We start from the raw sequence: 15833 nt of genomic DNA on the forward strand, positions 1-15833 counted from the left end.
AAGTCCTGGGCCTTATCTGGTTCCAGATCAAAATAGGCCTTTTGAGATTCTCCTGTCAGAAATGGGGCCAACATTTCTGCCTACTGTTCTTTTGGACATCCTTCGCGGACAGCAACTCTCAAAATTTGCAAGGTATGCCTCGACATCATCGGCAGGTGTCATTTTCTGTAGGTGGTAAGAGGCATGTACCATCTTTGGTTCCACTGGCATAGGAGGTGGGGGACCCCTTTTTCAGTTCCACTAGAGCCTCTATGAACTGCCGGTTCATCTCCTGCTGGGCCGCCTGTTGTGCTGCAGCATCCTCTGCGACTTGGCGGCTGGTTTCCCGCTGAGCTGCATTGGCCTGTAGCAGGGCCTTTATCATTTCCTCCATCTTCAGAAATTGCCCGCATTCTCCACCACGTGTGGGGAGATTAGCCCCTGGGGATTACCTTTTCCTGAAATGAAGGTCAGCGTACAGGCAGTTTCTTTAAAATCTGGCGGGTTGCCAGCTTTATTTACAGGTGGTTTGCAAAGTCATAAAAATAAACAAAACAGTAAAACAAATCCTTGCCGTCCAGCGCTAAACTAAACAGTACACTGCTCTCTATACGGTGTGGGGCTGGTCCCCGTCACCCACAAAACATGAGGTAAAGCAAACCTTCGTTTTTTAATCCAAACAGGGCTCCTCTTTCTCAGATTCCCTTCTGAGTCTCAGGCCAGAGCACTGCTGTGAGTACACCCCTCACATTTTTGTAAATATTTTATTATATCTTTTCATGTGACAACACTGAAGAAATTACACTTTGCTACAATGCAAAGTAGTGAGGGTACAGCTTGTATAACAGTGTAAATTTGCTGTCCCCTCAAAATAACTCAACACACAGCTATTTATGTCTAAACTGCTGGCAACAAAAGTAAGTACACCCCTAAGTGAAAATGTCCAAATTGGGTCCAAAGTGTCAATATTTTGTGCAGCCACCATTATTTTCCAGCACTGCCTTAACCCCCTTGGACATGGCGTTCACCAGAGCTTTACGGGTTGCCACTGGAGTCCTCTTCCACTCCTCCATGATGACATCACAGAGATGGTGGATGTTAGAGACCTTGCGCTCATCCACCTTCTGTTTTGAGGATGCCCCACAGATGCTCAATAGGGTTTAGGTCTGAAGACATGCTTGGCCAGTCCATCACCTTTACCCTTAGCTTCTTTAGCAAGGCAGTGGTTGTCTTGGAGGTTCGTTTGAGGTCGTTATCAAGTTGGAATACTGCCCTGCGGCACAGTCTCCGAAAGGAGGTGATCATGCTCTGCTTCAGTGTGTCACAGTACATGTTGGCATTCATGGCTCCTTCAATGAACTGTAGCTCCCCAGTACCAGCAGCATTCGTGCCGCCCCAAACCATGACACTCCCATCATTATGCTTGACTGTAGGCAGGGCGCACTTGTCTTTGTACTGCTCACCTGGTCGCCACCCCACACGCTTGACACCATCTGAACCAAATAAGTTTATCTTGGTCTCATTAGACCACAGGACATGGTTCCAGTAATTCATGTCCTTAGTCTGCTTGTCTACAGCAAACTGTTTGCGGGCTTTCTTGTGCATCATCTTTAATAGAGGCTTCCTTCTGGGACTACAGCCATGCAGACCAATTTGATGCAGTGTGCAGCGTATGGTCTGATCACTGACAGGCTGACCCCCCCACCCCTTCAACCCCTGCAGCAATGCTGGCAGCACTTATAAGTCTATTTCCCAAAGACAACCTCTGGCTATGATGCTGAGCACGTGCACTCAACTTCTTTGGTCGACCATGGCAAGGCCTATCCTGAGTGGAGACTGTCCTGTTAAACCACTGTATGGTCTTGGCCACCGTGCTGCAGCTCAGTTTCATGGTCTTCTTGGCAATCTTCTTATAGCCTAAGCCATCTTTATGTAGAGCAACAATTATTTTTTGCAGATTCTCAGAGAGTTCTTTGCTACGAGGTGCCATGTTGAACTTCCAGTGACCAGTATGAGAGAGTGAGAGCGATAACACCAAATTTAAAACACCTGCTCCCCCTTCACACCTGAGACCTTGCAACATGGTCATTTTCACTTAGGGGTGTAATCACTTTTGCTGCCAGCGGTTTAGACATTAATGGCTTTGTGTTGAGTTATTTTGGGGACAGCAAATTTACACTGTTAGACCTGGCTCACACAGGGTCGACCTGTCAGGTGTGACTTAGCCAACTGACAAGTTGCACTCCATTCTGTACAATGGAACTGTTCTAATAGGAGCGACTCAAGTCGCTTCAACTTAGAAAAAGGTTCCTGTACTACTTTGGGGCGACTTTAGAGCGGCTTGCATTGACTTCTATACAGAAGTCGTTTTGCAAGCCGCGCTGTACAGGGCGGCTTCAGAGTCAGGCGACTTTGAAGCCGCCCATGTGAACTGTCCCTTATACAAGCTGTACACTCACTACTTTACATTGTACCAAAGTGTCATTTCTTCAGTGGTGCATCTCATTAAATTAGAATATCATCTATCATCAAAAAGTTTATTTATTTCAGTGATTCAATTCAAAACGTGAAACTCATATATTTTATATAGATGCGTTACACACAGAGTGATATATTTTTCAAGCATTTCTTTCTTTTAATTTTTATTATGGCTTACAGGTAGTGAAAACCCAAAATTTTGCATCTCAAAAAAATAGAATATTACATAAGACCAATTAAAAAAAAAAAATGTTTTTATTGCAGAAATGTTACTGAAAAGTATGTCCATGTACAGTATAGTATGCACTCAATATTTGATCGGGACTCCTTTTGCATGAATTACTGCATCAATGCAGCGTGGCATGAAGGCGATCAGGCTGTGGCACTGCTGAGGTGTTATGGAAGCCCAGGTTGCTTTGATAGCAGCTTTCAGCTCATCTGCAATGTTGGATTTTGGACTTGACAAAACACAGTGGACCAACACCAGCAGATGACATGGCTACCCAAATCATCACTGAGTGTGGAAACTTCACACTGGGCCTCATGCAACTTGGATTCTGTGCCTCTCGACTCTTCCTCCAGACTCTGGGACCTTGACTTCCAATTGAAATGCAAAATTTCCCACAGTCTGTGATGATTTAGGGAGCCATGCCATCTGCTGGTATTGGTCCACTGTGTTTTATCAAGTCCAAATTCAGCTCAGCCCTCTACCAGGAAATTCTAAAGCACATGCTTTCTCTGCTGACCAGCTTTATGGGGATGCTGATTTAATTTTCCAGCAGGACTTGGCACCTGTCCACACTGCCAAAAGTACCAATACCTGGTTTAATGATCATGGTATCACTGTGCTTGATTGGCCAGCAAACTCACCTGACCTAAACCCCATAGAGAATCTGTGGGGTATTGTCAAGAGGAAGATGAGAGACCAGACCCAACAATGCAGATGAGATGCCTGGGCTTCCATAACACTTCAGGAGTGCCACAGGCTGATTTGTTTTTATTGGTCTTATGTAATTCTAGTTTTCTGAGATACTAAATTTTGGGGTTTTACTAGCTGTAAGCCATAATCATCAAAATTAAAAGAAAGAAATGCTTAAAATATATAAATCTGTGTGTAACGTATCTATAGCCCCATACACACCATTTGATTTTCTGCAGATTTTTGTCTTCAGATTTACCAAAACCATGTAGTGCAAGGTGTGAAAAAAGAAAACTAAAGCGCTGATGTGGATTCTCTATAAAATAACAAAACACCAGAAAAAAATTTGTGAGCTGCAACCAACCAATTATTGCTGTGACACCTGCTGCAAATCAATATAAAATATGTTGGTGCGCTTATCAAACTCTCCCCATCTGTTGGAGTGGTGCTTGTATATAAAATCCTAAACCAAAAAAATACCGATATCACAATCAGTAAAGTGAATAAGTGCAAATAAATATATCAATCAATAAAGTGAATGGATGCAAATAAATGCATCAAAGACCTATAAGGGAACACATATCCCTGGATATATGTTGAAGAAAGAAATACAAATAAAAAAACATTTAATAGTGTCTGTTTGTGTTAATCCAGTTGAGGTCTAAATGTCCAGTCAAAATGCCTTTGATGAACTTGCTTGTATTTCAATTATCACAGTTGCATGATGAATTACATTTGCAAGGTGATGATTCACATAAAGATAAAAGAAAAACCATCATTGCGCATTGCTTGTAGCCTCCCTGGCGGTTTTCCCGAGTGTGGCTCGGGGTTAAAATTCAGTACCATTAGCGGTAACCCCGAGCCACACTCAGGATCGCATTGCAGGATCCTGGGGCGGCGTTACTTACCTTGTCCCCGGGATCCTGCGATGTCACCCGCAGTGTCCGAGGGCTCTGTCCTCCTCCGAAGCCTCTCCGTGCCAGGCTCCATTCCCTGCGAGCGGCGCGACGCACAGAGGCGGAGCCTGGCGGCAAAAAAAAAAAGTAAAAATCATAACACATACAGTACTGTAATCTTACAGATTACAGTACTGTATGAAATGATTTCACATCCCTTTTGTCCCCAGTGCTTTGTCCTATGCCCTGCATGCAGTTTTATATGATATATACTGTTCTTTCTGCCTGGAAACTGGAGATTGTCCATAGCAACCAAAAAGTGTCCCTTTATGTCAAAAGTGGCTTTAGACCATCTAGAAAACAGCGATAGTAAATTAGAACACTTGCAGAATTGAGCGATAGTGAATTGTGGGGAAATTTATTTTATTACTATTTTTTTTTTTTTTTTTAATTATTTATTTTTATTTATTATATTATAATTTATGTTTTTGTGTTTCAAACTTTATCATACCCGGGATATCTACTAGACTCTGGTTTGGACAGATTTAAGTGTGTTATTGTTAAGATTTACAGACCTACAATATAAAACGCCAAATTTCCATGCAAAATAATGGTACCGCTTTCAGCACCTAAAATCCGAAATAATCATACCGCCAGGGAGGTTAAATGCTACAAAACTAGACAATCAATGTAGTCCACTCACACATTCGCAGTAGCTGAATCGCTTTTGTTACAATGGTCAGACAGCTTCACCGCTCATACAGCTATCGCTGTGTTTGCCGAACACTATGCGATGACTTCACTGACTTCTCATCCCCACGCGTATCATCACATGTCACGTGACTTTCTCAAGAGAAACTGCATCCTCTCTCCCCCCTCTCATGACAAATGAAGAAAGATTTTAACACTTTTTTGCCCATTTGAAGGGGTGTAGGAAAGGGGAAAGGAAGACTGCAGATAAACAAAAATCTTATGTAGGAGGATTTGTTTAATCTCTGTGTATCATCTGAGGCTGTTCATTTTACTGGGTATATATAAGGGTTTACAGCCACTTTAAAAAAATATGAATATACAGATCAAGGTCTATAAACAGAAACCAGATTTAAAAAAAAAAAAATAAATAAATAAATAAAATGCATCATCCCGAACAGTGTATAAGAGAAAAGGGACCTTCAAGGTACAAAAAAAAAAAAAAAAAATGTATAAAGTGCATACAGTATAATAAAAATTGGTAGCTTTTTTATTTAGACAGTCATGAAATAGTGTGAAACTTTGTTTATTACAACCTTTCAGTCTTCCAGCCTAAAAAGATACTCACTTTACACTTCCTGGTGCTTTTTATGATGTTTGTAAGTACACATGATAAAACAAGACATTTATACTTTAGTTTGTATTTTTGTAGATATTTTCAATAGTAATTTACTATATAATTTCCTTCTCCATTGTAAATTTTACATTGTTTACCCACCATTAACTCCCGAAGAAGCTAGAAATCAACAAAACACGTTGCTTGTCTTTCACAAATAATGTTGCGAATATGCTTTAAATGGACCTGAAGACATTGTTCTAATTTTTTAGAATAATAGAAAGACAACAAGAGGAAAATGAGCATGGTGGTGTAGTATTTTACTGTGCAAGTCTTGTATCGGGTTCGATTATGAACTATAATCGAATCCGATACAAGACTTGCACAGTGAAATACTACACCACCATGCTCATTTTCCTCTTGTTGCCTATTATTCAAAAAAATTAGAACACTGTCTTCAGGTCCATTTAAAGCATATTCGCAACATTATTTGTGAAAGATAAGCAAAGTGTTTTGTTGATTTCCAGCTTCTTCGGGAGTTAATGGTGGGTAAACAATGTAAAATTTACAATGCAGAAGGAAATTATACAGTAAATTACTATTGAAAATATCTACAAAAATACAAACTAAAGTACAAATGTCTTGTTTTATCATGTGTACTTACAAACATCATAAAAAACACCAGGAAGTATAAAGTGAGTATCTTTTTAGGCTGGAAGACTGAAAGGTTGTAATAAACAAAGTTTCACATACATTCAATTTGTTAGAAGTGCTGATCTGGGAGTTTATTTCCAGTGGACTAGTCATGCTTCCTTTACACACAGGTATGGATGTGTTGTTCACCATTGATTAAATAGAGGATAATTATGTGTGAGTGTATTATCTACCTGTTTAGTTACAAAACCCTATCAGTTATTAATCATTTTTAAATAAATCTTTCTAGAACGTTGGTGTGGTGTTCTCCTGTAGTCTATGGTAGCACCTGCTCTTGTTCCCATCTTGTTAATGCAGATCTCCACATGACTGCATATGGATGTTTTTTATTATGTTTGTAAGTACACAGGATAAAACAAAACATTTATAATTTACTCTGTATTTTTGTAGGTGATATCAATAATAGTTATTTTTTGTATTGTATACTTTATCTGTTCATCCACCATTAAATCTTGAAGAAGCTGGAAATCAATGAAATGCGTAGTCAATTGCTCATCTTTCTCCAATGTTGCAATTATGCTATAAATGGACCTTTAGAAGACACTGGGGTTGATTTACTAAAACTGGAGAGTGCAAAATCTGGTGCAGCTGTGCATGGTAGCCAATCAGCTTCTAACTTCAGCTTGTTCGCCTAAGCTTTCACAATGAAGCCTAGAAACTGATTGGTTTCTCTGCAGAACTGCACCAGATTTTGCACTCTCCAGTTTTAGTAAATCAACCAAACAGTTCTCACTATTTAGTATAATAAAAAGGCAACGTGGGGAACATGAGCATGACTGCGTAGCAGTTTACTATGTGTGAGTCTTATTGTATTGGACTCAATTATGTACTATATGACAGTCTAAATAAAAAACACCAGTTTTTATTATACTATGACTCGTTATTATAATATAAAGGAAAAAAAACACTTACTCTTTTTGTCCTATATATTTTTTTACAGACATTTGAGCTTTTATATCTCTGCCTAAAAGCTTGAAGTAGCTTGTGCTTTTTTTTCCCCACAAACCCTCCCCTCAGCTAATTTTGGGGGGGGTGGGGTTCCTGCCTGTAAGCTCATATGCCTGTAAACTGGAAACAATGGCTAACATGGAGGGGAATTTCCAGGCAGAAAAAAGGAGAGCTCAAGAGCTCAAAGCCTGTAGGAACAGCTTCTTTGAGATGGTGTGGCTGAGCCATTAGACACATGTAATCCCGAGTCCTTACATACTCTTTTTGATCAAGCCACGCAGGTTTCGACAGACATGCTGGGATAATTTTTAAAAAAAAAAGCTAGAGATCGAGAGAATACAGTGTTTGATATGCCTTGAGAATACCTGTCCTCTATCAACCAGCACCATGTCTTGTCCTTACGGCCAAGAAAAGATGCATAAAATGCAAGTAGGACAAGTATGTCCTACTTGGATTAAGCATCTCAGAACAGCAGCCATCCAAACAGAGAGCAAAAGTCTAATGCCCTGTACACACGGTCGGATTTTCCGATGGAAAATGTGTGATAGGACCTTGTTGTCGGAAATTCCGACCGTGTTTGGGCTCCATCACACATTTTCCATCGGAATTTCCGACACACAAAGTTTGAGAGCATGCTATAAAATTTTCCGACAAAATCCGTTGTCGGAAATTTCTGATTGTGTGTACACAAATCCGACGCACAAAGTGCCACACATGCTCAGAATAAATTAAGAGACAAAAGCTATTGGCTACTGCCCCGTTTATAGTCCCGACGTACGTGTTTTACGTCACCGCGTTTAGAATGATCGGATTTTCCCACAACTTTGTGTGACCGTGTGTATGCAAGACAAGTTTGAGCCAACATCCATCGGAAAAAATCCATGGATTTTGTTGTCGGAATGTCCGATCAATGTCCGACCGTGTGTACAGGGCATTAGAATTGTGCCACTGCCCTGTTTCCCATAAGCATACAAGTTATAGTCATACAAAGACTTGACCTTTAAAAGGAGTACAATATGAAACTTTTTGCAAAGATATTGGGAACATTTATGCAAGGTATAAATTACGCTTACCTCCCTGGCTCAGCCCAAGTGTTTTGAAAATGAATATCCTTGCAGTGCTCCAGCCCTGACACACTTCTAGATCCTGAGTGCCACTCTGCATAGTTGAAACCCCCTCCCACAGATACCCATGAAAAAGACTAGTTTAATGTTCCCAACTCCAGAAGGCACTTAGGGATTGATTTACTAAAACTGGAGAGTGCAAAATCTGGTGCAGCTCTGCATAGAAACCAATCAGCTTCCAGGTGTTTTTGTCAAAGCTTAATTGAACAAGCTGAAGTTAGAAGATTTTGCACTCTACAGTTTTAGTAAATCAACCCCATTAGGGTCTGAAAATGCGCCAGAAAATACTGCGCTGAAGACACATTAGCAAAGTGCCCAAGCTCCGGAATGCAGCCAGTATTACTGAATTCAGGTTTTGCCTGTCAAGGATACAGGTAATGCTAAAGTCATGTGAGATAATTGTGCTCTTCCCATATTTTGGTTCTTGCATGACTGTGCCCCTGTGCTCAATGCCAGGTCCCTAAAGACATGGCTGAGGAATTTGGTATGAAGGAACTGAAGTGGCTAAATATTTTGTGGGAAGCAACTCAATATTAAAGCAGAACCAATAGCACAGATACTTATCTTAGTTCCACAAATCCGACACCGACATCTTCACTGCAGGTTCTTCTGGGTGCATGTCTTCAGCCATTTTGATTGGCTGGTGTGGGAGTTCAGTCATCCTGACACACTGGCAGTGTACTGGAATACTGGCATGAGTAGCTCAGTGTACATGTCGCAGAGGATAGCGAACAGGCAGGTAAGTGTACTTTATTGCAGAAGAGATATTGCAGGTCTTTTCTGCAATAAAATGCCTGCCTGTTTGCAATCTTTTAGATTTTTACATTTAGTTCCATTTCAAAATCCATAATTTTGGAACAGAATGTCTAAAAACCTCTGCATAATGGCCAGATGTCCACAAAATTCTGGAATAGGTGCAGGAATGCCTCCCTGTCGAGTCAATCCTTGACCCTGCCCCCTATCCACCTCCGGGCACCGTTCCTCGATTCCATCCTTTACCCACCTTCCAGTACCACCCCTTTTAACCCCCCCGGGCGGTATTCCCGAGTCTGGCTCGGGGTGGATTTTCAATACCAAAGGCGGTATCCCCGAGCCAGACTCAGGATCACATCGCAGGATCCATGTAGAGGATACTTACCTTGTCCCCTGGATCCTGCGATGTCTCCCCGCTGTGATCGGTGAGCCGCCGTGTCTCGCTCGATTCCCAGTGCTGAGCTCCGTTCCCTGCGAACGTTGCAACGCACGGGGACGGAGTTCGGCGCCAAATTCAAAAAGTGAAACACACAGTAAAGATACAGTATACTGTAATCTTACAGATTACAGTACTGTATCACATAATTACACATCCCCTTTGTCCCTAGTGGTCTGCCCAGTGTCCTGCATGCAGTTTTATATTATAAAAAATTTTCTTTCTGCCTGGAAACTGGAGATTGTCCATAGCAACCAAAACTGTCCCTTTACATCAAAAGTGGTTTTAGACCAGCTAAAAAACAGCGATAATAAATTAGAATCACTTGCAGAATTGAGTGATAGTGATTTGTGGGGAAATCTGTCACCAAACACTAAAAGTAACGAAAGCGACAATTCTGAAACTGAGGAAATTTCAGTGTTTTTGATTTGATTACATTATTGAATAATTTTTATTATTATTATTTGATATAATTATTTATAGTTAATTATATTATAATTTTTTATTTAGTTTTTCAAACTGTTTCATACCCAGGATGTCTACTAGACTCTTGTTTAGACAGATTTAAGTGAATTATTCCTAAGAATTACAGGCCTATAATATAAAACGCAAAATTTCTGTGCAAAATAATTGTACCGCTTTCAGCACCTAAAATCTGAAATAATCATATCGCCAGGGAGGTTAAAGAATACAGAACCAAGTATCATTTTGTGATGCTAAGTATTTTGTATGGAATTTGTTAATAACACGGAAGGCAGTAAAATAGATCTAGCAACAATAGACACCCAGCGACAATAGATCCACCCCTGCAACAATGGACTCCCAACAGCCAGCATCAATAGACCCTCCAGCAACATTAGAGCCCTCCCTCAACAATAGATCTTTCCCAGCAACGATTGACCCCCTGCAACATAAGACCCACCAGCAACAATAGACCTTTCCAGTAACAATAGACCTCACCTTGCAAAAATAGATCCCCTCCAGCAACAATAGATTCCCCAGCAGCCAGCATCAATAAATCCTCCAGCATCCCTTGCCATTACATAAATCCAGTTCTGAAGGTACGGGAAATGTGTTAAAAAAAAAAAAAAAAAAAAAAAAAAAAAAAAAGGCCCTGCGCTTACCTACCTGTATGTCAACATGGCATCATGGAGTTGCCTATCAAAAAGGTACACTCTAGTCAAAACTTGGAATATATCTTTTAGATGCATACATGGAGCACAATCATAACATGCTGGTTAGCTTAGTTCTTCATGCAGACTTTGCTGTATGGCAGCAGTTTCCTCCACTCCCTTTAGTCTACTTTGGAGATGCTGGAACACCAACTTTGCTGCCTCTCACTCATGAAAAGCATGCTGAATAAAGTACCAGTACTAAGACATTTCCCTCAGCCAAACAAATTCAAGCCTCCATTGGAAGTTTAAATGTGGCCAGTATTGCAGAAGCAAAGAGAAGAGAATGTACAGTATGTACAGTGGCTAGCACATCTACCTGACAGAACTAGGGCTGTCCATTCAGATCTTAACCCTACGTCACTACTTGCATGTTCTCCCTGTGCCTGCATGGGTTTCCTCCCACACTCCAAAACCGTGCTGGTAGGTTAATTGGCTCCTGCCCAAATTGTCCCTAGTGTGTGTATGAATGTGAGTTAGGGACCTTAGATTGTTATCTTTTATGGCCCGGACTGATGTGAATGTACAATATATGTAAAAGGCTGCATAAATTGTTGGTGTTATATAAATATCTCAAATATATGAAGCTGTATGGGTTTTTTTTCTGCAGGTGTTTATAAATAACACAGATTAAGTTAAATTGATTAAGTATTCCAAGTATGGTTTCAGTGTACAGCATTAAAAGCTCAGTGAATGCTTTCAGGTTTTGCCTGGAATTATTTTTAAAGCTGAAATGGAGGCAGATTAAAAAGCCCACATTTAATTTAGCAAAAAAATAATTACATATATTTTTATGCATTTATACAGCCGACAAGTACCTGAACAAATCACGATATATGTATTCCGCAATACCTTCTACACAAGGACAGGGACGTGTTGCATCTGTAACCAATCAGGCCATGCTGTATCACATAGTTCTGTCCATTTCCCACTGATCCCTATCAGTGAGCAGAGGAGAGTGTTGCTGCTCCTTCTTTGTCGAGTTACAGGCTAGGGTTGGGTGCTAGACCGAGCTACATTATTCAACTGCAGTGTAATCTGCAAGGCGGTCGCAGGGACAGCAGGACCTGGCAGGAACTACAACTGAACAGAATTATAAATCTTTTTCCTGGTAAAATGGTTGAAGTATGCATTTCAACTGGGTGTTTATAGGTTTACCCGAAGTTTGGCTTCCCACTACTGGTTATATATAGCAGTAGGTGGTTGCTAAGCATGTACATAGCTTCATAAAACATCAGAAAAATGTAACACAAATAAGGAGGTACAAAGTAGACTTTGTTCAAAAATATGGTTTTATTATCAGATTAATACCCGTCCATAACATAAAACAGACAGCAATTTTAGTTTAAACCCAGTGCAAAATTTGTGACACTGATAGGTGAAACTTCAAATATTGACAAATAGTAGATCAACACTGGGTGGATAAAACACTTTTATGTAGACAATAGCAGAGTAATTCGTTGTAGAACTAAAACAAAAACAGTCAGGAAACAATCTGGGTGCTGCAAATGCTGAATTTATGAGTGTGCATACTTCAGGGTCATCATATCCACCCTTTCTTTACTATTTAGTAAGCCATGGACCTTAAAACAAGCAGACCCTGAAAATCCAGGACTGCTGTTATCCCCATAGGTGTTTCATTTGGTGACTGAAGACTCAACAAATAGTAAGAAAAAGATGAGGATGACAGCCTGGAGCTGGCAAAAACAATGGCAGCTTTCAAATTTCCACCCTGACAGATTCCTTTTAAGTATCTTATCATCAGTGTTATTATGATGTTTATAGTTAAAAAAAAAATATTGGTCCCATGGGGGACAGACTGACTTTCAAGCTTTTTTATGCAGACTTAGACTTGGATCTCTTGCCTTGCCCACGAATGTTCAGCAACAAGAGAAGCCCAAGGCAGACAGCAGCTGGAGCACACATGGCAATCGGTTCCTGAAGTACTATAAGGGTGTAGATGGCACCTGGAATGGAAATAAAAAAAAAAAAGAAGATTACACATTAGTTTTAAGACACCTACAAAGGAAAGTGTGGTTTTGTGATGAGGGGATTAAAAAGGAGTATGAAAGAAAGGACAGTAAGCATGGTAGTTATTTAACAAAATTGTCTGTTCTGAAAATTCATGTAATTAGTCTACATATTCTGTATGTCCTTGTTTAAAGTTGTATTTAGAGATCATCCGCTTGTTTCAATGTTTTTTTTTTTTTTTTTTTTTTATTTGCCATTCTGGTACCCATTTAATCTGTGTAAAGTTCCTAATAGAAATGTACACCTACAGAATATTAAACCGAACAGGCAGTTTAGAAATGTCTTAAAACTAATTTCACACACCTTGTCACACAGGCACCTTTAAATAACTAGTTTTTAACTGACATTTGTCTAACATTCTGGATGGCACGTGTTAAATGGCAAACTTTACATTTAGGGTTGCGCCGATACCGGTGGCGAAACTAAGCATTTGTACGAGTATCGATACTCGTGCAAATGCATAGATACCTACTGGCTCGGTTCTTTCAGCTGTCTGCAGGATTCTCCTGCTGACAACTGAAATGTACACAAAAGAGTGCTGCAATTATCGGTTGTTAAGGAGTGGGCCGCCACGTCCTTAACAACTGATGGCTCATTCATCTGGCAGCGGGCCTCCTCACTGGCTGACAGATAAAATGTAAATAAAACCAGGGGCAGCTGCTGTTAGGGCTCCCTGTAGGATCAGAGCGCTCTCCTGCTGGGTCTCCACTCTATCCCCAGCCTGCAGTGCAGCATGAGAGGAGAGAACCAGGATGAAGAGAAGCCAGCAGCTGGATGTGCGGCATGAGGAAGGGAACATGAGGTGGGTGTGTGTGTGTATGTGTCTGTGTGTATGGGGGGGGGGGGGGGGTATAGTGGGGAAAAGGGATTAAGAGTGGTACAGTGGGGAACAGGTGTGCAGGAAAGGGGAAAGACAGGCATTCAGGGTGGTACAGTGGGGACCTGGGAAATAAGTGTTGGTAATTGGTATCGGCGAGTAATTAAAACAAAAAGTAACAGTACTCGTAGCTAAAAAAGTGGAATCAGTGTATCCCTTTTTACAATGAAACCCAAGAACAAAAATGTTATATATTGCATCTTTCAGTCCTTTGTTGAAAATGTTCTTAGCTTAGAAAAATAAACCTAATGCAGCCACCATATCAAATCCAGAAACTACCTGTTGATCTTTCAAAAAAATGTCATGTCCTCGTCACTTCCTGTGAGCTACACTGAACAATATCTTCCTTCCTAGCTATATTCTGTAAACTGTCAATTGCCCTGCTCCCCATGTAATGGTGATGAAGAGATACGGACATGTGTGTAATCCATACCATGAGAGCATCATGGTTACTTTCAAAAGATACAATGGAAGAGTGATAAAGTCACAGCAAATGTGTTATTTGTAGGTGAAAATAAAGCAAGAAGAAGAAGCTCGAAAAAAAGAAAAACGAAAGCAGACACCACACCAAAGATTAGTAAACTGCAATAGATTACATTTTTGGTTTTGGGCATAGATATACTTTAATGCTGACCAGGAATTCCTGCTCCGCTGCCACAGAGTCCGCCTCTGTCCGCTGACTCAGCGGGAGATCTCTCCATTGATCTCCGCTGAGCTGGCGGATGACAGTTCCCTCTCTGCTCACTGTGCGGGGAGGAGCTTGTCGAGCGCCGCTGGTTGCTATGGAGAGATCGGACGAAATTGGACAGCATGTTCGTTTGTCAGATTTCACCTGATCCGATAGGGACGGATGCGAACGTAGGGCCATCCGTCTGATTTTGGCGGGTCGGACGTCAGCGGACATGTCACCGCTGACATCCGTTGCTCAATAGCCTTACATGGAGCGCCCGTTCAGGTCCGCCGACAAAACTGACAGGCGGACCTGAACGGTCCGTTCGTGTGAAAGGGGCCTAAGGCTTTAAAATAATATCAGGCCATAACTGTTAGCGGGTAATCTCCAAAACAGTTACATTAGTAGTACTCTAGTTTGCTATAGGGCCATAAAGAACTAATATATCTTTATAGTCTACCAATGAGTTCTATAAAGGATATTAGATTTGCTTTATAAATTGAGATTTCAGTAAGGCTCTGTTCACACCATGGCAATCCCGGATCGTGGGCAGAATCACTGCGTTTCTGCCCACGATTCTAAATCACCGTAAAAACAAGGGACACGCTTGCGATCCTCGCTACTTTTTAATGGCACCCAAATCGCGGTGTGATTTTGCCGTGATTGTCGCCCGATAAATCGTGGTAAAAATGCGCAAACAGAATTGCGGAACGCCTGTCACCCAAAAGAAGTCCATGGCATTGCATACCATGAGTAGCTACTGAAACCTAGCAATTCTGCGGCTAGCGCCAAAGGCCACAGTCAGCTGTAGTACTCAAAAGCAGTTTAGTAGCTGCTACAAAATTATTAATGTAACATGGCAACTGCCAAAGTAAGAACTTTTCCACTTCTCCCGCTATATAACATAGTTTGCAATTATCATACCAGGTGTACAGCCACTGGAGGAACAAAAAAAAAAAAAAAAAAAAAAAAAAACACCACACAGGTAATTTAAATGTTCGCCTTCAAGCCCGCTTCATGCTGGTAGAACATACACTCCGGCTTTGAGAGCACATGCCGCATTACATGTATAAATCAATGGTTCCCTTTGAGAGCCATCTTAACTAGTCTGACTTGTGTCGGTATGACTTTGGAAAAGGTTCCTGCACTACTTCGGTTCGACTTTGGTCCGATTTCAGCCCATTGAATATAATTTAAGTCGTATCCAAGTCGGATCAAAAAAAAAAAAAAAAAAAAAAAAAAAAAAGAAAAAAAAGGAGGAGGAGAAGACGACAACGGTGTGTCTAGGCCAAAACATAGTAAAACCTGTAGAAACATTCCCAAATTTACTCCCACCCATCCCCAACAGAGGGTTAATTATATATTAAAAAAACAATCAATTCAAGACTGATATGTTGCGGTATTCAGTGTATGACCTCATCCTGACCAGAAGAGGTTGTTTCATAGCCCAGGCGCAGCGAATGGGGAACCCAGGAGACAAGAGGCAACAAGGGGACAGTTTTAGTGGTCATCATCATACAGTCAAAGTCG

General features: G+C 40.9%; 1 protein-coding gene across 1 annotated transcript in view; it reads right to left on the reverse strand.

Moving 5' to 3' along the window:
- Window positions 1-11999: 11999 nt before the first annotated feature.
- TMEM35B (transmembrane protein 35B) overlaps window positions 12000-15833 on the reverse strand; it is a 45083-nt gene continuing 41249 nt past the window's right edge. Inside the window, exon 3 of the mRNA XM_073615584.1 lies at window positions 12000-12692. Coding sequence (XP_073471685.1) covers window positions 12562-12692 — 131 coding nt within the window. The 3' untranslated portion in view covers window positions 12000-12561. The remainder of the gene's footprint in view (window positions 12693-15833) is intronic.

Source organism: Aquarana catesbeiana, linkage group LG02 (assembly GCF_042186555.1).
Source record: "Aquarana catesbeiana isolate 2022-GZ linkage group LG02, ASM4218655v1, whole genome shotgun sequence".
In the NCBI taxonomy this organism is placed as follows: Eukaryota; Metazoa; Chordata; class Amphibia; order Anura; family Ranidae; genus Aquarana; species Aquarana catesbeiana.